This window comes from Pempheris klunzingeri, chromosome 5 (genome assembly GCF_042242105.1).
Source record: "Pempheris klunzingeri isolate RE-2024b chromosome 5, fPemKlu1.hap1, whole genome shotgun sequence".
NCBI lineage: Eukaryota > Metazoa > Chordata > Actinopteri > Acropomatiformes > Pempheridae > Pempheris > Pempheris klunzingeri.
The window spans coordinates 23,508,483-23,528,744 of NC_092016.1; the positions used below are offsets into that span (position 1 = coordinate 23,508,483).

General features: G+C 43.7%; 2 protein-coding genes across 2 annotated transcripts; both read right to left on the bottom strand.

Annotated features, from left to right (window-relative positions):
- Positions 1–151: 151 nt before the first annotated feature.
- pla2g15 (phospholipase A2, group XV) lies at positions 152–11,591 on the bottom strand. Its single transcript, XM_070830973.1, has 7 exons — positions 11,324–11,591; positions 9,271–9,427; positions 7,255–7,373; positions 7,000–7,098; positions 5,814–6,038; positions 4,793–4,905; positions 152–2,232 (listed from the first exon to the last, which is right to left on the bottom strand). Exons 1-7 carry the CDS (start codon positions 11,469–11,471, stop codon positions 1,831–1,833), a joined length of 1,263 nt encoding a protein of 420 aa, XP_070687074.1. The 5' UTR covers positions 11,472–11,591; the 3' UTR covers positions 152–1,830.
- A 920-nt stretch (positions 11,592–12,511) lies between these two features.
- On the bottom strand, positions 12,512–18,700 carry lcat (lecithin-cholesterol acyltransferase). Its single transcript, XM_070830985.1, has 7 exons — positions 18,550–18,700; positions 16,798–16,954; positions 16,346–16,461; positions 16,039–16,134; positions 14,694–14,918; positions 14,198–14,393; positions 12,512–13,002 (listed from the first exon to the last, which is right to left on the bottom strand). The coding sequence occupies exons 1-7, from the start codon at positions 18,698–18,700 to the stop codon at positions 12,639–12,641; spliced, it is 1,305 nt and encodes a 434-aa protein (XP_070687086.1). The 3' UTR covers positions 12,512–12,638.
- Between the last annotated feature and the right edge of the window lie 1,562 nt (positions 18,701–20,262).

The window sequence follows — 20,262 nt, forward strand, 5'->3', positions numbered from 1 at the left end:
TAAGTCAACACTTCCATATGCATTTCACTGAATTAACATCCAAGTGCTCTTTTTTTTTTTAGTGCAGCTGTTAAATAAAACAAAGCTTGTTCAGAGACACTAGGGGCACAAAAACAGTTACTGCACAAAGAAAAGTCACTGGCCTCGTGTGTTAATTGAAATATTTTACTCTACAGAAGGCAACACGTATGTGACACACATTTATGATAGTTCACAGCAGATATGATACTTGAAGTAAATCATCTTGGTCTGGCCCAGCGGGGGCCGGATGGCACAGTACAATCACTCGGGTCACAGAGATTCTGGCTGCATGTCCACAAGGACAGGGAGTCGGGTTTTTAAACTGTGCACTCGCAACTTTTCAAGACTGTCTAGACACAAAGAGGAAACACGAAACAGTTGAGAAAAGATCCGATTCCTTCGTTTGTGCCAGTGTAAAGTAACACCTGGTTCAAACCAACCTGGGCAGAAAGTATGTACAGAGTTATTTAAAACGTGCTGTCGAGGACATGGGGAGTGAGAAGAGCTTTGTATAATTGGTGATTTTATTTTAGAGTTAAGATTATTCATTAATACTAAAAAACTGTTTTTCAATACAGTCAATTAGAAAGCAAACAATATGGAGCAGAATTTAAAATTAAACCTTAAAAATCTGAGCTTGAAAGTTTCTTTCTTAACCTCACAGGCAGTAGTTTGACCAAATAATAACTACTCAAGGCCTACTTACTAGATTTTCTGCCACTTTCACCTAAATCTCATGATCTTCATCAGTAGATAAAGCTGTCATCACATGGCCCAAGCGTGGAACTCCAGCCAGGACACACGCCAGGCTCTCTCCACAACTACTGACCAAACTCGTAACTCAAGAGTCCAGCTTTTTCTGGAGCTTTCACCTACATCTGACGGTCTTCATCCATGAATAAGTTAAACTCAATGAATGAAGCCAACTGTTTTCATTGATGAAGACCATGAGAGGAAGGTCAGCGCTCCAAAGTTCCCTGAAAAGCAAGTAAGTGGGCCTTGAGTCGAGTCTACAGCTGATGAAAAGTCTTTTTGTTTGACCGTTTGGGGGCTCTAATGTGACTAAAATCAACTTCCACATGTCAGGAATGGCTCCAGTCCTGTAATATGTAATAAACAAAGCACAAAAAATAAACAAAGTACTCACAGCTTGGCTGCATGCAAAAAAAAAGGATCACTAGAAATCAAATGACAAAATAATTAAGCAAGTTGTTTTGGTAGAAGTCATTTAGATTGGTCAAGTCTTTTGAAAACATACCAAGTACTAAAACGTTTGACCTGTTGCACTGAGAAAGGTACAAATATAGTATGTGCTTTACCTTTTAGCAAAACAACATCAGACTCAAAGGAGCTCAGAAATCTCTTCCACAACGTTAATAAAAAGATCTGACTTTGATTAATAACTCAGAAAGTGGCACATACTGTTGATCCCTGCTTGTTTGACCTGCACATACACACGTTACACACCTTTATCATAATGACATGAATTTAGTAGGTAAAATCTTGGGTTCATTAAAGCTGAGACCAATATAAAAATCATTGTATTTTGGTGCACTCAGCAGTAAACAACCTGACGTTAACATCAGCTGTGTATTTGCAGCTATTAAATTAACTTAAAACTTTGATTCTGCAAAAATTTCAATACTCTTTCTTATATGATGTGGCATGTACAGGGGAATATTTTGGCAGTCACTGTTCAAAAGGCGATGAGTCTGTCCGTCTGTCCTTCATATGGCTGAGTGTGTGTGAGTGTGTGAGAGGGAGAGTAGAGCCATCTTCCTGGTGGCCATTCCTTGGTTTCTGTCAGCATCACGGGGAGAACAGCACAGTCTTGATGTAAGCCACAGTCGTGAAGTTCAGCAACATGTTCACGTGTTCGTTCCCTGGAAGCTCTTTTAACACCACAGGCTGTTTTTGCTTTCCGACCCACCGCCCGCACTGGATTGCGCTCTGCAGGTTCACCGTCCCATCGCCGTCGCCCAACACCACCGTGGGCTCCACGTCGGGGAACTTGTCAGAGTACTGGAAGGCCGCCGACGTGGGGATGCCGCTGCCGTACAAGCAGTGGACCTCCACGCCTGGGGGCGTGAGCTCGGCCACCAGCGATTCGGTGTCCTGTCGCATCAGCCAGCCGTCCTCGAAACCAATGTCTGAGTAGAGGCGCTTGTAGTCCAGCACAGTGTAGTTGGTGGTGGGCGTCTGGACCAGGACCTGGTGGTGGATGGAAGCAAAAAATTCGATATTTAACTATGATATGTGTTGGTCTGGGGCAGCACAGTGGTGTGGTGGTTAGCACTGTTGCCTCACAGCGAGAAGGTTCCAGGTTCTGATCCAGGCTTCCTCCCACAGCCCAAAGACATGCAGGTTAGGTGAAGTGGTGACTCCAAATTGGATAATGACATGAATTTAGAAGGTAAAATCTTGGGTGAGTGTGAGTGGCTGTCTGTCTCTGTGTGTTGGCCCTGTGGTTGGCTTGGCGACCAGTCCAGGGTGTACCCCGCCTCTCACCCAAAAGTCAGCTGGGACTGGCTCCAGCTCCCTCACGACCCTGACGGATAAGCAGTATAGCTAACGGATGGAGGGATGTGTTGGTCTGTGTGTGCATATACTGACTTCTTTATAGATATCTTTGTATTCACAAAGACTGTATTTTTAGCACCCATCCAGGTTATTCCTGTTGCAGGTGGGAGGGGGGGGAAGGGAAAAATTTTGTTTGTCATCGTTTCATCATTTATATCTAAATTATTATATTTAGATATAATTATGTAATTTGTTTAATAAAACATTTTGTTTAAAACAGCATAGCTGTTGTTTTTTCAGCTTCTCGTGGTGAGGTACAGGTGCATTACACACAAAATGACATATTTCAAGCCTTTATTTGTTTTAATTGTGATGATTGTGGCTTACAGCTCATAAAACCCCCAAATTCAGTATCTCAGAAAATTTGAATATTGTGAAAAAGTTCAATATTGTAGACTCACCTGCAAAAGGTTTCTCAGTCTGGTTCAGTAGGCTACACAATCATGGGGAAAACTGCTGACTTTGTTGTCACTGACAAGCCACAAAAGGTAACTGATAAAGAAGCTGGCTGTTCACAGAGTGATGTATCCAAGCACATTCATAGAAAGCTGAGTGGAAGGAAAAAAGTGTGGTCGGAAGAGGTGCACGAGCAACAGGGATGAGCGCAGCCTTGAGAAGCTTGTCAAGCAAAGCTGATTCAAGAATTTGGGGGAGCTTCACAAGGAGTGGACTGAGGCTGGAGTCAGTGCGTCAAGAGCCACCACACACAGACGTGTCCTGGACATGGGCTACGAATGTCGCGTTCCTCAGGTCAAGCCACTCCTGAACCAGAGACGACGTCAGAGGCGTCTTACCTGGGCCAAGGAGAAACAGAACTGGACTGTTGCTCAGTGGTCCCAAGTCCTCTTTTCAGATGAAAGCACATTTTGCATTTCATTTGGAAATCAAGGTCGCAGAGTCTGGAGGAAGAGTGGAGGGGCACAGAATCCAAGTTGCTTGAAATCCAGTGTGAAATTTCCACAGTCAGTGATCATTTGGGGAGCCATGTCATCTGCTGATGTCGGTCCACTGTGTTTTATCAAGACCAAAGTCAAAGCAGCCGTCTACCAGGACATTTTAGAGCACTTCATGCTTCCATCGGCTGACAAACTTTATGGAGATGCCGATTTTCTTTTCCAGCAGGACTTGGCACCTGCCCACACGGCCAAAACTACCAAAACCTGGTTTATTGAGCATGGTGTTACTGTGCTTGATGGGCCAGCAAACTCCCCTGACCTGAACCCCATAGAGAATCTATGGGGTTCAGGTCAAGAAGAAGATGAGACACCAGACCCAACAATGCAGACGAGCTGAAGGCCGCTATCAAAGCAACCTGGGCTTCCACAACACCTCAGCAGTGCCACAGACTGATCGCCTCCATGCCACGCCGCATTGATGCAGTAATTCAAGCAAAAGGAGCCCCGACCAAGTATTGATTGCGTACATGAACGTTCTTCTCAGAAGGCCGACATTTCTGTATAATTTTTAGTTGTTTTTTTTTTTTTAAATTGGTTCTATGTAATATTCTAATTTTCTGAGATACTGAATGTGGGGTTTTCATGAGTTGTAAGCTTCAATCATCACAATTAAAACAAATAAAGGCTTGAAATGTTTCATTTTGTGTGGAATGAATCTATATAGTATATGGGTTTCACCTTTTGAAATGAATTACATAAATTAATTAACTTTTTCATGATATTCAAATGTTTTAAGATGCACCTGTATATTGATCATCTCCACCTCTGCCTGTTGGCTGCTTGTGCATTATGTGGGGGGGACTTAAACTTTAAAGTTGACCAGATATTAAAGCTGCACTGATTGACTGACTTTTGGTCACGTTGGGACAGTTTTACTGTATAAAGTCTAACATGCTGGCAAACAGTGGCCTGTGTACACATCCAGCAGACACAGAGCCACATTCATTTACAGTCTGGTTTTTTTTCTACTATGTACTTCATCAATGTGCCATTTCATGCTAAACAGGTAGTGTGAAGTGGGTTCGTCAGAGCTTTTCTACTAAAAAAAATTAAGAAATCTGCCTGCAGCTGGAAACAGGTTTAATGAGTCAAAAAAAGCGAGTCAAAGTGCCAAAAGATGCTGAAATGCTTCATAAAGCTTACAGGAACTACAGAATTGAAGGATAATTCTCTTTGGGTTTGCCACCACTGAGTGACACACACACACACACACACACACAAACACACACACACACCTGATCTTTGGGCCAGGAGTGGGCATAGGGGAGCAGCCAGGAGGTGGAGACCGCAGAGCGTTGCTGGGAGCGAATCTTCAGGGGGCTGATCACAGGGATGCGGTTATTATCACCTGCAGGCAGAGAAAAGAAACCAGCGACAGAGAACTGAAAGCGAGGTAAGAATTTCCAGTAACGCATCAAAAAAAAAAAAAAGAGTTTCATTATGAGTCCCACTCTTTATGTCCAGAGAGACATTTCAAGGCACAGTGTTGTTTAACCCCGAGTGTGTCAGGGAAACATTTACCAGCATACCGGATCTCGTGAAGCAATCTAGCAGAGGAACTTGGGCTGAGCTAAGAGCAGAACATCACTGGGGTTATTGCACACAGCTGCACTCAACATCCTACTTTAATGGCTGGTCTACAACTGTTTAGTTTCCCAGCACTGATCACGTCACACAGAAGCTATTAGTGTGGGCTAATGATGATCTAGGATGTCTTAATGAGACAGGGTGGAACATGTTAAGCCTCAGCTCCCGTCCTACAGTCCCACTAGAGTGTCTCAGTGATCGGTTGCCTCGACAGGACCGGTATTAGATTTATCTGTGTGTGACTGTGTGTGTGTGTGTGTGTGTGTGTGTGGTTATACTTGATCAGGACACTATAAGTTCCTGTAAAACCTTGGACATGGGAGAGTCTCTACATCGTAAATAATTTGTGCGCTGCAACTTGTTTTAATTCAGAGATTTTATTTTTTTATTTAACTTCCAACAGTGCTGCTAGCAATAATTTTAAGGTGGTGAATATGTTTTAACGTAGACATCGAAACCTTTCCTGTAAACTTTCTCTTGAGTAACAGGAAAATCGGGGACTTTTTCATTTTAGGAAATGTATCCATGCTTGCTTCACACCCATTCAGGCGAGACAGGCCCAGTGAATGCTGTTTCTCTTTCTCTTCTTCTGCAGGCGTGTAAGTTTAAGTTAGAGTTAAGTTATTATAATCTCTTTTCTCCTCACGTATAATGGGTCAGACATCTTACCAGAGGTGAGCACGCGGAGGGTCTTGGCCACCCCCGCCCACGGTGGCCCCAGAGAGATGAAAGCTTTGATGTATCTGTCTTTCCAGGCCTGTGGCTGCTGGTTGAGGAAATACAAGGTGTACATGTTGCCCATGCTGTGAGCGATGAGCACCACCGGCCCGCCGGCCTTCTTCGCCATCTCTTCAATCATCTGCTGCAGCGCCAGGAAATACTTTTTATTCTCATCTGACAGAGAAGACAGGAGCGACAGCGAGGATGAGCAAACAAAATTCCCCTCATTTCCATCACGAGGCTGGAGAGCTTCCAACACTTAGCAGCTGTTTACTTCCTGGTTTGGACAGAACAGCTCTAACAGGAGAAGAAATGTGACCTGATGGGTAAAATGCCCCAGACTCTCCCAGATTACTGAACCCACTTATTATCATTTACTGCCTAGAATACCCCTTCCAAAACTATGTAAAAGCCATCAACCTCAGAGATGCGCAGGAGTGATGTGTTCTGTTTGTGTGTCACATGTTGTAAGTGTTAAAGATTTAAAAATAGAGCGGGCGTACTGGGTTATGCTCCCGCGAACATTTATTGCCACCATGTAACATTTCAGATGCAAGCCCTTCTTAAGACATGAGGATGAGTGCAGACACACACCTCACAGGTACCTGTCCAAAGGAGTCACCCCGACAGGTCACGTGAAATAGGGAACCAGACAGAAAAAGAATTATGGAAAAAAAAAAAAAGGTGCACCTTGTAAGTACAATAAATATCAGGTTAAATGCTCAAAACGGTGGCAATAAATATTCATGGGAGCATAATCTGGTGTCCATCTTTCACGTGACCGCGGATTCGCTGCCTTCACACATGCTTCTACAGTCTTCTTTACATGTTGTAAATGTGTAAAGCTGCCTCAACACACAAACCACAAGTTATCCACACACCAGCTGATATGCTTTATGTACTTGTGTCCTTCTGTCCTTATGAGGAGCGGCTGCACGAGCCAGTCAAGCTTCGTGTGTTGCAGCGCGATCAACTCGTGAAAACCACAAGAATGAAAAAGTGTGTCTGAGGTTGTACGGGGGGTGGGGGGGTCATCATTCATGAGTCAGGACAGATGCTCAGGGGATGGATGTGCATCGTCCTGGCTGTACGCCTGCTTTCATGAGTGCGAGTGTGTGAGTGCAGGATTGCTTACTGGGGGCCTTCCTCCAATCATAGGGAGCTCCTCTGATATCATCATCTCTGGTGTATCCAGACTCTGCCAACGCCTGCACTATAGTAAAGAAATACATGCCTAGGACACACATACACACCCACAAGACAAAGAGAAGAGAGGCCATTACACTTTTCATTTTCTTGTTCATCTATCTTTGTGAGGACATTTTTTTGAAGCCAAAGACTTTTTCTCCGCTTCTCTAAAGAACCGTTTGGTTTTGGGTCTCCGACTCACCCACGCTACGTTTGCTGGGGTCCAGATACTCCAGCGGATACGTCTTTCCGAACCCCGGGACACGGATGTCCACACCCTGCGGGGACGAGGTGGTGTGTGTGGTCTTGTTGTAGATCAGCCTGGACACACGGACACACGGACACACACGGACACACACGGACACACACACACACACACACACACAGACACACACAGACACACACAGACACACACAGACACACAGACACACACAGACACACACAGACACACAGACACACACACACACACACACACACACACACACACACACACACACACACACACACACACACACACACACACACACACACACACACACACACACACACACACACACACACACACACACACACACAGAATTAGATCAGTATCAGTTCTGCATTCGTGGTGAACCGCACGCACTCACAGATCCATCTTACTAAGAGGGAACAGAAGCACTTCCCATTTTAAATCACCAGAGCTCCACCACATGGATGCATATGTGACAACAACTTCCCTAACTTGGGTTTTCAGAAACCCCGGGCAGATGTGGGAGAAGACATCTGGGTGTGCCACACAGAAGTGAACATTCATGGAAAATAGTTTCAAAATCCAATGAAATTTAGATTTTTCGAAGGCTATAAATCTATGGATGCTTGATACGCACTCTAACTGGATCTTTGTCAGTGTCTGAAATAGTGTTGATTCCTATCAGTATTATTTTGGTGTAACTTCTGACGACTAAAGCTCTGAATTAGGCTTCCATGTACTAGAAGGTTATTTCTCTAAAGTGCCAGTGAAGTCACACCTGTACTGTGTTTAATTAGCATGACGCACCGAACCAAACGTATTATGTACTGTTCAGAAAAAGTTACTTCAGCTAGCTTTAAATAAAATAGCTGGATTTAGACACCATAATGTTGTAAATGTTCCATGAACTGAAACAATCTATTTTAAATTGGACACAGTTTATGAATCATAGTTAAATTATTAAAATTGATTGAGTACTGAGCTCACTTTGCTGAAAATTGATCCTACGATTGAATCTCTGGTTTCAGACCGCCTTATGTCCGCGGTGGTTCTCCAAATATAAGGCGTGCATGCAATAAAATGGTGCTGTGTGCAGCCTCAGTGCCACGCCAGCCAGCCATGTAAGCACAATCACATGATCAGCCAGTTACATGAGTGCTGGTCGCCTTTCCCACCCTCCACTCATGGGGCCTTTCAAAATAAGAGCACGCCGTTACTTAAGATAACTTTCGTTCAATTTGTTAAGCGAAGATCAACTCCTCAGTCAGATAAAATGATTCTGTTAACCTCCTAAATTGCAGCGAGATGACCAACACCACGTTAGGCTGGATGAGTAAACCCTCGTCTTAAGAAAAGCGACCAGAGCAATAATTCAACTTTATTGCAAAACGTCTGTGTTTAATTGTATCACAGCAAAGTTCTCATTTTGAGACATTGCATCTCACAGCTCTTGTATCCAAATGATTAAGCAATAAAAACAGATAAACAGTATGTATTTCCTAAAAGCATTTGGCTCCAGTAAAATAGTAGAAAGCAGACGACACAATGTGCTGAACAACTAAAATACAGCGGCTCTAAAGATCTAAAGGTCTTTTTCAGCTGATTGCTGATGATTAAAGGAATGCTACCTCGTCCCCTGTCTCCTTCCCCAGCTTGTTGATAAATGGAGGGTTCAAATGTCAGTTTAGCCAATGTAGGTTGATAACAGTTCACAGAGAGTCAGCCAGGTCACTGAACCCATCTACCTACTCCCTTATCCTTCTGAAAGCACTTCCAAGAATTTCAGCATGTTTTTCGCAAGAATCAAACCCTCCCCGCAAAAACATCACGCTAATATTCACATGATAACAGTAAGGGAGGGGGGAAACGTCATCAACAAACCTTTCACAAGGCAGAATAGTGCGTTTGGTGAGGTGGATAAATTCATCAGTGACTGACAAACAGTGCTTTATTGATGTGTGAATGTAAACACAAAGACCCCCGCCATACCTGATGTTGTCTATCCAGCAGTCGATGGCTACAGGGACCAGCAGCTCCAGGTTGAGCCACAGAGTGAAGAAGGCGTCGGTCTTCTTGTAGCAGATGTAATGGACCACACTGGGTTTATCCAGCTTCGCCTCCAACTGGTTCCCCAGATCCCCTGGAACTGCAACGAGCGACATCAGCACTGAGTCACAGAGGGCCGCGTCACACCAGCCACGGTGGGTATACAGTATAATAAAGTAACACATCCCTCATCGATCATGATCCCTGCTTCCACGCTGTGAGACATGTTGCTAATGTATATAGTTTTTCCACTTATCCATGCATTACTATTTAAAACGACACTATAGGCACGCTAGGTAGCTACATTTATTTGCTCTTTCTCTCCTCCCGACCTTCCTCCTCCTCTGTGCCTGATCTTGCACACCGATCAAAGCAATGCCTGCTCAAGCACGAGGCCAGCGCTCATGATGGACACATACATAGTAAATTCAAGCAAGTTCAGTACACTTTAACGCTGAAGATTCATTGTAACCAGGCAGACGGCTCAGTAATCAGACCTTTCAGACTCCTCTGTAGATGCCAAGGCTGCTGTACGTGAACATGTTTAGACATAAAAGTAATACAACCCACAAATATGTGTCTAAATGTTAATTCTTCAAGTAATTTTCCTCATCTTCAGCCTTCAGTGTAACAAAGACTGAGGTAAATATCTTTTGAAATTTCAAAGCAATCACACAGTCAGCACTATTTAGTCAAAGTGTGAACTTTTTCTTAAATCTTACTGAATTGGATTTGATTCACCGACACCAAGTCCTGAATAAATTGGAGGGGAAAAAAAATAATTTCCTCTCATTCCTCAGTGACTAAAAGAAGATGGGAGTGTTTTGCTTAGTCTGGCATTCTGTGTTATTGAGAAGTATCAACAGGGCTGAACAGGCCCTTCTGGTTTCATCACTGTCAGTGACTATCACAGCCAAACACAGGCGTTTGGCTGTGATAGTCTACTGGTTAACTACAGGCACAAACCAACTATGGGGGGGGGGGGGGGGGGTCACTTTGGGTCAGACTCAACACACACTCATGTAGACAGACGGAGGTCGAGGCTGTAAACTGGCCAAACACAGATAGGCTTGGTCTGAGCCTGAGACCCTTTCAGACAGAGTGGAAGAGGGATCACACACACTCACAGTGGCAATGTGTGTTATAGCTCTCAGCATGGATTATGGCTCTAAACTTACAAAGATGACACTTTATTGTATGATTAAACTAAGTCTATGCAGAGACTTCCTCAGTAATCATCTCAGTCATATGATCAAGTGACTGTCAACAACACACACACACACACACACACACACACACAGGAGCAGCTCTCCCTGAAAGACTCCCATGTTTGCAGATAAAAAGGGTTAAATGTTGACCAAATCTGACCAGTACATCAGCACTTTAGTGTGGTAATCAGTGCATTTCTTTCCTCGACACCCGAGTTCCTTTCTCAGACCACGTCCAGCCAAACTCCGTTCACAAATACAGCAATATAACGACGCCTTGTTTGAAAGCGACGCCAAATCCTCCACAAACGACTACATACACTTACGAAATACATTTTCGGAAACGATGGGAACCGTTTTACAGCACAAACACAATGCCCCAAATCACACGCCTCACAAACAAATTAAGCTCGACATAAGCCTCGTACACACCGCTCTCTGAGACAGGATCGCTGGGTGTTGTGGCGAGACACTGACGGGCCTAAAAGTTACAAAAGTTGAAATTTACTCAGCGTTTATGGAAATTGGATCAATATGCGCAAGCCGAATTTAGGACTGGCCAAATACTAATTTGAAACGCGTTGAATTTTACTTAAACTTTCCATAATGTTTGCGACAAGCAACGAGACATTAAACCAGTTAAATTTTGAACCGAGTTTGGCCTATGTTCAGTATCACCCACCATGGTGGCTGCTGAGGGGCAACAGAGAATTGCGCAATTATTTGGCAACAGACAGCAAAGCTAACACGGCCTCTGAACCCTGTCCAGCACAGAAGAAACCACTTACTGAGGACCACGGGAGGTCTCGGGGGCTGACAAGACTTGTAGCCGGAACATTTCTCCAACGGTGTCCCGCTGCTCCGAGCCGACAACAGCAACAGCAGACCGACTTGGAGCAGCGAAGACAGGGCGGTTACCCGGTGCCAAGCCGCCATGGCTCCTGATGTCTCATAGCCAAGCGACCATGGCCGGTGACCCCCTGGTGTGTGCAGATGTGCGGCGGAGATGCTCTGGCGTGCTGTCAAGTCGCTCTGGTGTCTCCCACAATGCTGCTGGTAACTGTGATCTGTGTACGAGGAGGCGGTGGTCACGTGGTCCAGATGACAGAGCAGTCCACCCGGCGGAGACTTCAGCAATCAAGTCAAGAGTCATCGAGCCCAGAGGTCGTCGGACGGACTCACAGAGATAAAGTCTGAGCTGCTCTGACTGATCAGTAGACACGCGTCACGTCTGATGCTTTATTATAAGTGGAAACATTCAAATACATTTGGCATTTGTGAACGACAGTATAAAATATCCTTATCATTTTACATCATTCCACGTGTGTGTTCAGGACTCTCTGGACACGAGCCTGAGGGAAAAGGGATCTTACAATCATTTTTCAGAGATTTTATACAGATATCTAAAAATATAGAAACCCTTATAGAAATATTACAGTGGCATCACACGCCATAAAACAGGCCTCTATCCATGACAGTCACACAAGTACCCACAGAGTGTGACACATGTGTGTTATTGTGTGTGTGTGTGTGTGTGTGTGTGTGTGTGTGTGTGTGTGTGTTATAAATGATAATGCAATGATTAATTCATCATCCAGCAAAAGGGAATAGTGTATTTTTGTATGTAACAGGACTTGAAGTTGCCTGGGTGGACTGTGATTAAGCTACACACTGTACAACATTAAATGAACTGTTATTTTTTTTTTAAAAAATCCTTTTACTTATGTAGTAGGACTACTTATGTTTGTAATTATCACGATAATCATGTGTGCCACGATTGCAGTCGTTAGGTCTCATCACGATCACGATCAAATACAAGGGAGATACAACAAAATACACGGCTTTGAACCAGAAACAAACACATCAGTTTCAAACCTATAATGCAATTCGTCAGCCTTTGGTTTAGATAAAGGGGTCGTGGTTATGGGCTGGGGGGGTCAGGGCTGGATCACGTGCTGAGATCACGCAGGTTCGGAAATGTTACACATACTTGGGCTGGTAATAAATGTTGCAGCTATGTGGAATGTGTTCTTTTCTTGACACTTCAACAGACTAAAACATCAACTATGTAAAAATCCAGCACTTTCTAAATGCTGAGGTCTGTTATTCAGTTCCAGACCGGACGTCGATCTCCTCAGGTATGTCTGATTTGCCCTCCAGGACATGCTGGATTTGGTTGAGCACTTTATCATGGAACACTATATCCAGGTGGGCCAGCCCTCGATACTCTGTGACATGGACGGGCTTCTCCTGCTGCCCCACCCAACGTTTGCAAAGACTCATGCTGAAGCTGTCCACTGTGTCGTCCCCGTCGGCGTAAACAAAGTCCACTGGGTCCACGTTGGGAAACTCCTCGTCGTAAATGTATGTGACTGGAGTTGGAAGCCCCACGCCGTACATACACCACACCTCAACGCCCGGTGGGTCGAGGTCACCAGTGAGGTTCTTGGTGTCCTCCCATATGTGCCTGGAACGAACAAGAGGATGAAATGGAGTGCTACAAGGACCAAAGCTTTAAAGCCGTCATAATCAATATTGTCATATCAATAATGGATCACATGACTACTTGTGAAATAAGTTGTTGTTGGTGATGAATCCTCAAAGAATAATCACCTGACTCAGTTCCCCTCAACTCTATCGACCTTAAGAGAGTATTACACCTACATTGCACTCCTTTATCACCTTCAGACTCACCAAGGACAGTTTTAAAGGAAAAAGGTCAAAGTCGATGCTGCAGATGCAGAGATATCATCTTTATATTCCACTAATAATTCTAACTTGTATAAACATGGCGATGACATTATCCACACTGCAGCTCGGTGCAATTTCACTCAACTGTACAGATTTAGGAGGCTTAAATGTGCTACGGAGGTAAAGCTCCACACCTCCATACTTTTTTTTTTATTTGCACTTAAACGTCCAACTGATGTGGACTCAAGTGACATCACTTGAGGCAATTTACGAGCCGTGAAAGGCTTTCTGTGACTTTTTTCACATATGCAGTAGCGCTGACACTTTTATGAGTAACATAGGTGGCGTTCCCCTTTACGCACATTGTTTTGTGCTTTCCAGCCTGCAGCTTTGCTGTTTTGGTTCACTCTGGTTTGCTGGTTGATGGCCGCAACAAGCAGCTGTTTGAATGAGAAGAGGTCTAAAAACAGGCTGTATGCTATGCTAGCAGACAGACACAGCTAGCCTCTAGCTGGCGAACACAGTGGAATATCTAGCAGCTACGAGACAGATATTTCCCCTCAGGACTTGGTGGAGACAAAATAGAGGGCGAAAAATAAGAGTGAATATCGGATTTACTTTTGACGGCTGCCAAATTCGCAATTCCAGACAAATGCTAATGTTGCCACGTATGTGATGGATGTGTAAATAAGAAAAAGTTTGTCATGTCAACTTAAATTGTAATAATATAAGTAGTATAAGTAATAATAATATAAGTTAGGGCAGCCTTGTATCTGCTGCCCCCAAGTGGCCAAGAAATCTTAATGGAGGTTTAAAGCCCCTACTGTATGTGTTCAGGGTCACTGTTCTGCAATAGTGTCCAAAGCATGTGATGTAGTTAGACTGACTCAGGAATACAGTAAATCTGAGATGGATAATGGTACAGCTTTTGTCAATCAAGGCTGTGTAATAGCATTAAAGCTGTTAGTTACCATCCATCCTCATAAGTGATGTCTGTGAAGAAGCGCTTGTAATCCTGGTTGGTGTAGTTAAACATCGGTGTGGAGACGAACACGTGGTCCTTTGGCCAGGCTTTGTCAGACGGCAGCATCCAGGGGTTGGTCGTCGTCATCCGCTGCTCCTCGCGGATCTTGATGTTGGAAATCATCGGAATACCGTCATTTTCACCTGCCACGAACAGCGAGTCAAAAAAAAATGGGAATCATAGTTACAGGTGCAGATGTGAGAAGCGAGAATGAGCAGTTTTGCAGGACATGCTTGATTAAATGGCTCAAATATGATTAATGGATCAAATCAGGCAGTTGTTTGGAAGTTCCACAAAGTTTTGGATCCTCATTAGTAACAAAGATAATAAAAAATATGAAAAATGCACAGTAATATGTTTTTGTTGCGCAGGTGCAGATCCATTTCGTGGCCTCTTCAGTTCCATTGTATTCTATATTATGTGCTGTAAATGTTTTGCTTTACCTGATGCCAGGACCCTCAGTGGTTTAACAGCACCCCCCCATGGAGCTCCTAGGGAAATGAAGCCCCTGATGTATTTGTCCTTCCAGGCCTGAGACCGGTGGTTGAGGAAGTAAAGAACGTTGTGGCAGCCCATGCTGTGTGCCAACAGATAAACAGGCTGCTGGTACAGCTCATACATCTCCTCAACCAGGTCCTGCAGCTTCGTGAAATACTCCACATTCTCATCTGAGGGAGAAGGGATGGCAGGAGGGATACAACAACTTCAATAGGTGCACGTATGAATGTGTGTGATGTACAATCATTATCCTCCTCTTCCTGACCTTTGTCAGTATGAATGACATGTTACCTCCTTCTGAAGCTGGTTGTATGGCTAACATGCAACATTGCGCCATTTGTTATTGTCTGGAGTTGTGCTTCTGGACAACTGAATGCCTAAATGTAAATCTAATGTTCACTCTCCATTTAGCTCTGTTTTGGTCTCCACCAACTAAGAAAAACTTTTTAGCTGCAAGATGAGCCAGAAGAGTGGGGCTGACAATACTCTGTAGGTTAGTCACTGACGTGACCCCTATAGCACGTAGTTGTTCCACTTCCTGTTAAATCAATGTTTTTATATATTCAAATGTCAAAGGTCTGACTTGTATTGACTAATTACCAACATCAGCTCCCCTCAGCTCTACAGAGCATTTTAGCGTCTTTCAGCTCACCGCTCTTATCATCCTTGTTTTCAGCCACAACAGGCAGCTGTTTCCTGATAAACCAGCTTGATATTTTCCTCACGAGTTGGTGGAGATCAAAACAGAGTGCAAAAGAGAGTGAAAATTGGACTTACATTCATCAGGTGGTCAGAAGCATAACCCCAAATGAATGCTAATGTTGCTCTGTGTTTGCTGGATGTGTAAATATGCAACTGTGTGGTTACATGTCTGCCATAATAACTTTAAAAGGTAGTAACACAATTCGTCAATATTGTGTTTATGGCATGCTCTGCAGGCTCCTAGTGGCAAAAAAACTATTGGTGCAGCTTTAATATATACATTGATTAGTGGAGCTTTTCATTTTTTTGTATAAAAGAGGCACGTATATTTTAATATATATATTTCTTACTAAGAAAAATACCAAATACCAACTACACATGTTGCATAAAAAGGACAGGTTCAGTTGGTCTACAGGTTCATGTACTTTTTATACTATAAGCCAAAACATGCAAAGTCCCAAACCTTTTATTTACATATTCTCTAAAGATAAAAAAGTGTCTGTGTTATGACAGTGTGCTAGATACACTGTGCAAAGCTCTTTTAACTGACCAATTACAGTGTGAGTGTGTGTGTGTTTTGCTACTTACTAGGAGCTAATCTCCAGTCGTAGGGTGCTCCTCGGACTGTCTCATTTCTGATGTAACCCATGTTCACCAAATGTTGCAGCATAGTGTGAAAATAACCTACAAAAAAGAGCAGCAGACTAAATCAATGGGAGCTATTACAGTCTAAATCAACATTAAGCAAGCGAAGCAGCAAAGCTACAAAGTGCATTTAAGACATTTAGACTTTAATTCAAGATATCTACTGTACGTATACATCAGTGCTTTCATGAAGCCTTTTGGTATTTCTGTATTTTTCAGCAAAGATGTGCAAATGACGTATTTCTCTCACCAGCCAGTCGGTTATTGTCAAGAAACTCAATAGGATATGTCTGCCCAAATCCTGGCACTCGCACCTGCACTCCTGGTGAGTTGGATGACCGCCGAGTCGTCCTGTTGTAAACAAGCCTGGGGCACGCACATAGACATTCTTGTCAGTGTAGTTGGGCAAAGACATTCTCTAATGTGGCTGAATTAATATCTGTAAAAGACTGAAAAACATTGTGTGTGTCTGTCTAGTAGTGACAGCTTAGACCTGACTGGGATATTAAGGTTTAATGTGAACTTGGTATAAATGTCATGCCTTCAACTTTTGACCAAGAATCAGGAAATATGTTTACATGTTTAGCAACATCTGCGCTCAGCTGCAGGAAGGCAGGTGTAGAGAAACTATAGTCATTAAGCTGCTGGAAGGTGAAAGGTAGCACAGACAGACAACAGACATTAAAAGTCAGTTCGTGTTACCTAATGTTATCAATCCAGCAGTCCACACCGATAGGCATGAACATGTTGAGGTCGATCCACAGGGGGAACCAGTGTTCTGTCTTCTTGTAGCACAGCCAGTGGACCAGTGTTGGCTTGTCTATCTTAGCTTCCAGACGGTTCCCCAAGTTCCCTGGCACTGGACACACAAACGCACGCATTAACTCAGCGAGTCACATTCCAAGGTGAGCACTGACAGGTTGAGAATACTGTGAGTCAGTGGTTTGAAAGATGAATTTGAGGATGAAATTCTGGCCGATATCCACCATGATATCTGCTGGAAAAGAGCCACAAAACTTATTTTTCACAATATCTTGCTGAAGGTCTGACATGAGGTGACGTGTGCGGCAAAATGTGTATTTTGACTAAGCAGCAGGTTTTCTAAATGCTTTGTCAGGTATTTGCAAGCAATTTCTCCACTTACCAAAATGAAGAAGCCCATATTTTACACTTTCCACATCACATTGGCAAATACAGCCATGCTAAACTTTACCTGTTTCCCCTAAAACCAAATATCTATTTTTGTTATAATAACTAGCTGCATGTAACTTGGACACTGACCCTTGACTGCAAACAATGAGTCATAAGCGGTGGGAAGAGAAAACGTACTGTCAAACACACCGAGGTGCATGAAAGGTGACTTTCACACACAACGAAGTGTAAAACCTTCTTCATGTGTTTTACTTACAGTCAATGCACAATGGCAACATCTATATAGACCTATATAGAACTGTGGCAGATCAAAAACATTTAGGTTTCTAATATGAAACTTGAAAGAAGACTCATCTTTCTGTCCAACCACAGTCACTGGTTTTAGCATCATTATGTCAAATCTGATAAAGATGCTGTCCCCTCCTCTGGGGGGTGTCTCTGGGTGTTTGTCAGGCTTTTATTTCGATAAAACTTTAATGGTACAAATGAAAGTGGAGAGAGAAGAAGAAGACCCAGCGAAATATTAGTGGGACCGTGCGGTTGTGATGTAATGACACCAAATAAAGAATCAATACGAAAACCGAAGAAGGAATCATGAGTTGGGCAAAAGGGAAGAGGGTCATACAGTATGTGTTTTCACCAAGAATCGATTCAGGGCCAAATTCGGGGTCTTTACAGGGTCAGACAGACTAAAAGCTGTGCAGCTGCTGACATGTGCAGGACCGGTGAGGAGCACGACCACTGTGTCATGTTTGGGCCTTAGCATGACCCAGATAAACAGGAAACACACAGTAAAACACAGGGTCAAATGTACAGAGTACAGTGGACGGCCTCACTGACAGCCTTGACATCAATACACAGATAGACAGACAGACAGACAGACAGACAGACAGACAGACAGACAGACAGACAGACAGAGAGATAGATAGATAGATAGATAGATAGATAGACATCCTAGTGCTATATGTGCAATCTGTACTGTTTATGCTGGAATACCACTTGGCCACTTTGATAGAAAAACAACCCTGATTTAGAAATATGCAACAAGTAAGTCCAAAACTGTAAGAACGACCCTTTTGTGTCCCTTGCTGTGACACTGTAATGGTGCATATTCTAAAGTAAACTGACACAAACCAACAAACCAGAGGACACACAGTAGGCCCTTGTTGCCTGCTTTGCCCAGCTGGTCCTCGCAAACAGATGACTGACTCTGAGTATACAAAGATAGCTGCACAGATAGTCTGACATGTTGGATTGCTCATAAAGTGACCAAATGAAGCACAACACCCCCCCTGCCCTTACCGATGATGAGCGGTGGAGTGTGGTTGCTGGGCGCTCTGGGCTTGGCACTGGGCGGGAAGACAACGTTGATGATCCAGAAGCCTGAGGAGTGATGAAGCCCCAGCAGAAACACCAGCAGCAGCACCGAGCACAGGCGTCCGGAGGGTCCCATGTTTCCTTGGGGCGGCTGCGGTGTCGGGGACGGCGCTTTGTCTGCGAGCTGCTGGGGGCGGAGGGAGAGGCGGGCCCGCCACGGGTCAGACCCCCCTGAGAGGTGAAGTTACCTGGCCCACGGTAAGACTGCTCACTGCTGTCCGGCGGGCGTGTTTGGCCTCTGTAGGTCTCTGGAACAGCCGGGATGCACGAGGGATGGTTATCAAGCTACAGTCGGCCCACGCGCGCACGGACACAGGGATGCAAGTGACAGACGGGCACGGGGACAAATAAAACGTGAACAGCTTACCCGTTGCCCTATTGATTCTTCCAAATCACACTTACTTATTTACACGGCAGGATGTAACTGATTGACAGAGAGCATTGACATGGGACAAAAAACTTTTTTTCTAGACAACAAAGTAAAAATTTCAGCGCTTTTCTTCAATAAATCTGTTATAAGTCATGTTTAGTCTGTCGCTGATGGTTATTATATTTAAAATGAAGACAAATGCGTCCGTTTAAGTTCACTGAAGTAGATATTGTGTGGTACAGTATTTGCATGAGGCAGCTTACCTGTGAGTGTCCCCGCTCCTCTCGGCGGTGAGTCCAGCTGTGAGTCTCCGGACACCGACAACTTTATGGTCAACTGCTGCGGCGTTCAGTAAACCTAGGAAACTCCTCCACTTTCAGACCCTTTGTGTGTGACATTGACATAGGCCAACTTATCTCATCATCACAACACAGGAGGATATGTGCACATATGTGTGCCGCCCCCACCCCCCCAAACCAACATACAGTTTGCACTTTGCACCGCACAGCCAGACTTAAGACAGAAAACAATGTGTAAAATTGTTGTTTTTATGAACTGAATAAAAACATGAGTTGTTGCTAAAACTTTCATGTTCTACAACCCCTAATTATACAACTTAAGCTACAATATCACGTATAATTGACGGGTTTTGTTGGATTTGTGGTGTTTTTGATCAAAATTCCAAAACATTAAGATAATCCAGGAAGGCAGCATGTTAAAACGTCATCACGTCTTGCTGTTACCATGGACACAAGGTAGGAACAACGCTACAGGCTTCACCAGCACAGCAGGTCCTCTTATGAAAACCATAATTAGGAACTAGAGCCGCTAATTGGGACTACAGCATTTCATAACTGATCGTCCTGTTTCATGAGGCAGGTGACAGGAAATAGTGAAATAACCATTTTCCCAACAGCTCTCATCAATAGTGTGAAATGTGAACTAGTAATGTCAGATCTAGGCAGACAGAAGCAGTCATTCATTGCATGATTAGTGACTACTTCATTTCTCAACCACACTTTACTGCCTTGCGCTGTATTGTGGAAATGCACTTTTGCAAATAATACAATGAAAAACATTTTAATCTGAACCAATCGTCCAGCAGATACAGGATTTATTGTTTTCACCGAAAGAAAGAAGAAAGAAAAATCTCTCCACCATAATGTCTGCATGACATGGTCAGACCATATTAAAAAAAAGCAGTAGATGATGCTAGAGAGACATAATAATCCAAACCAATCCAAAGTTAGAATAAGTAGTAAGTAAGT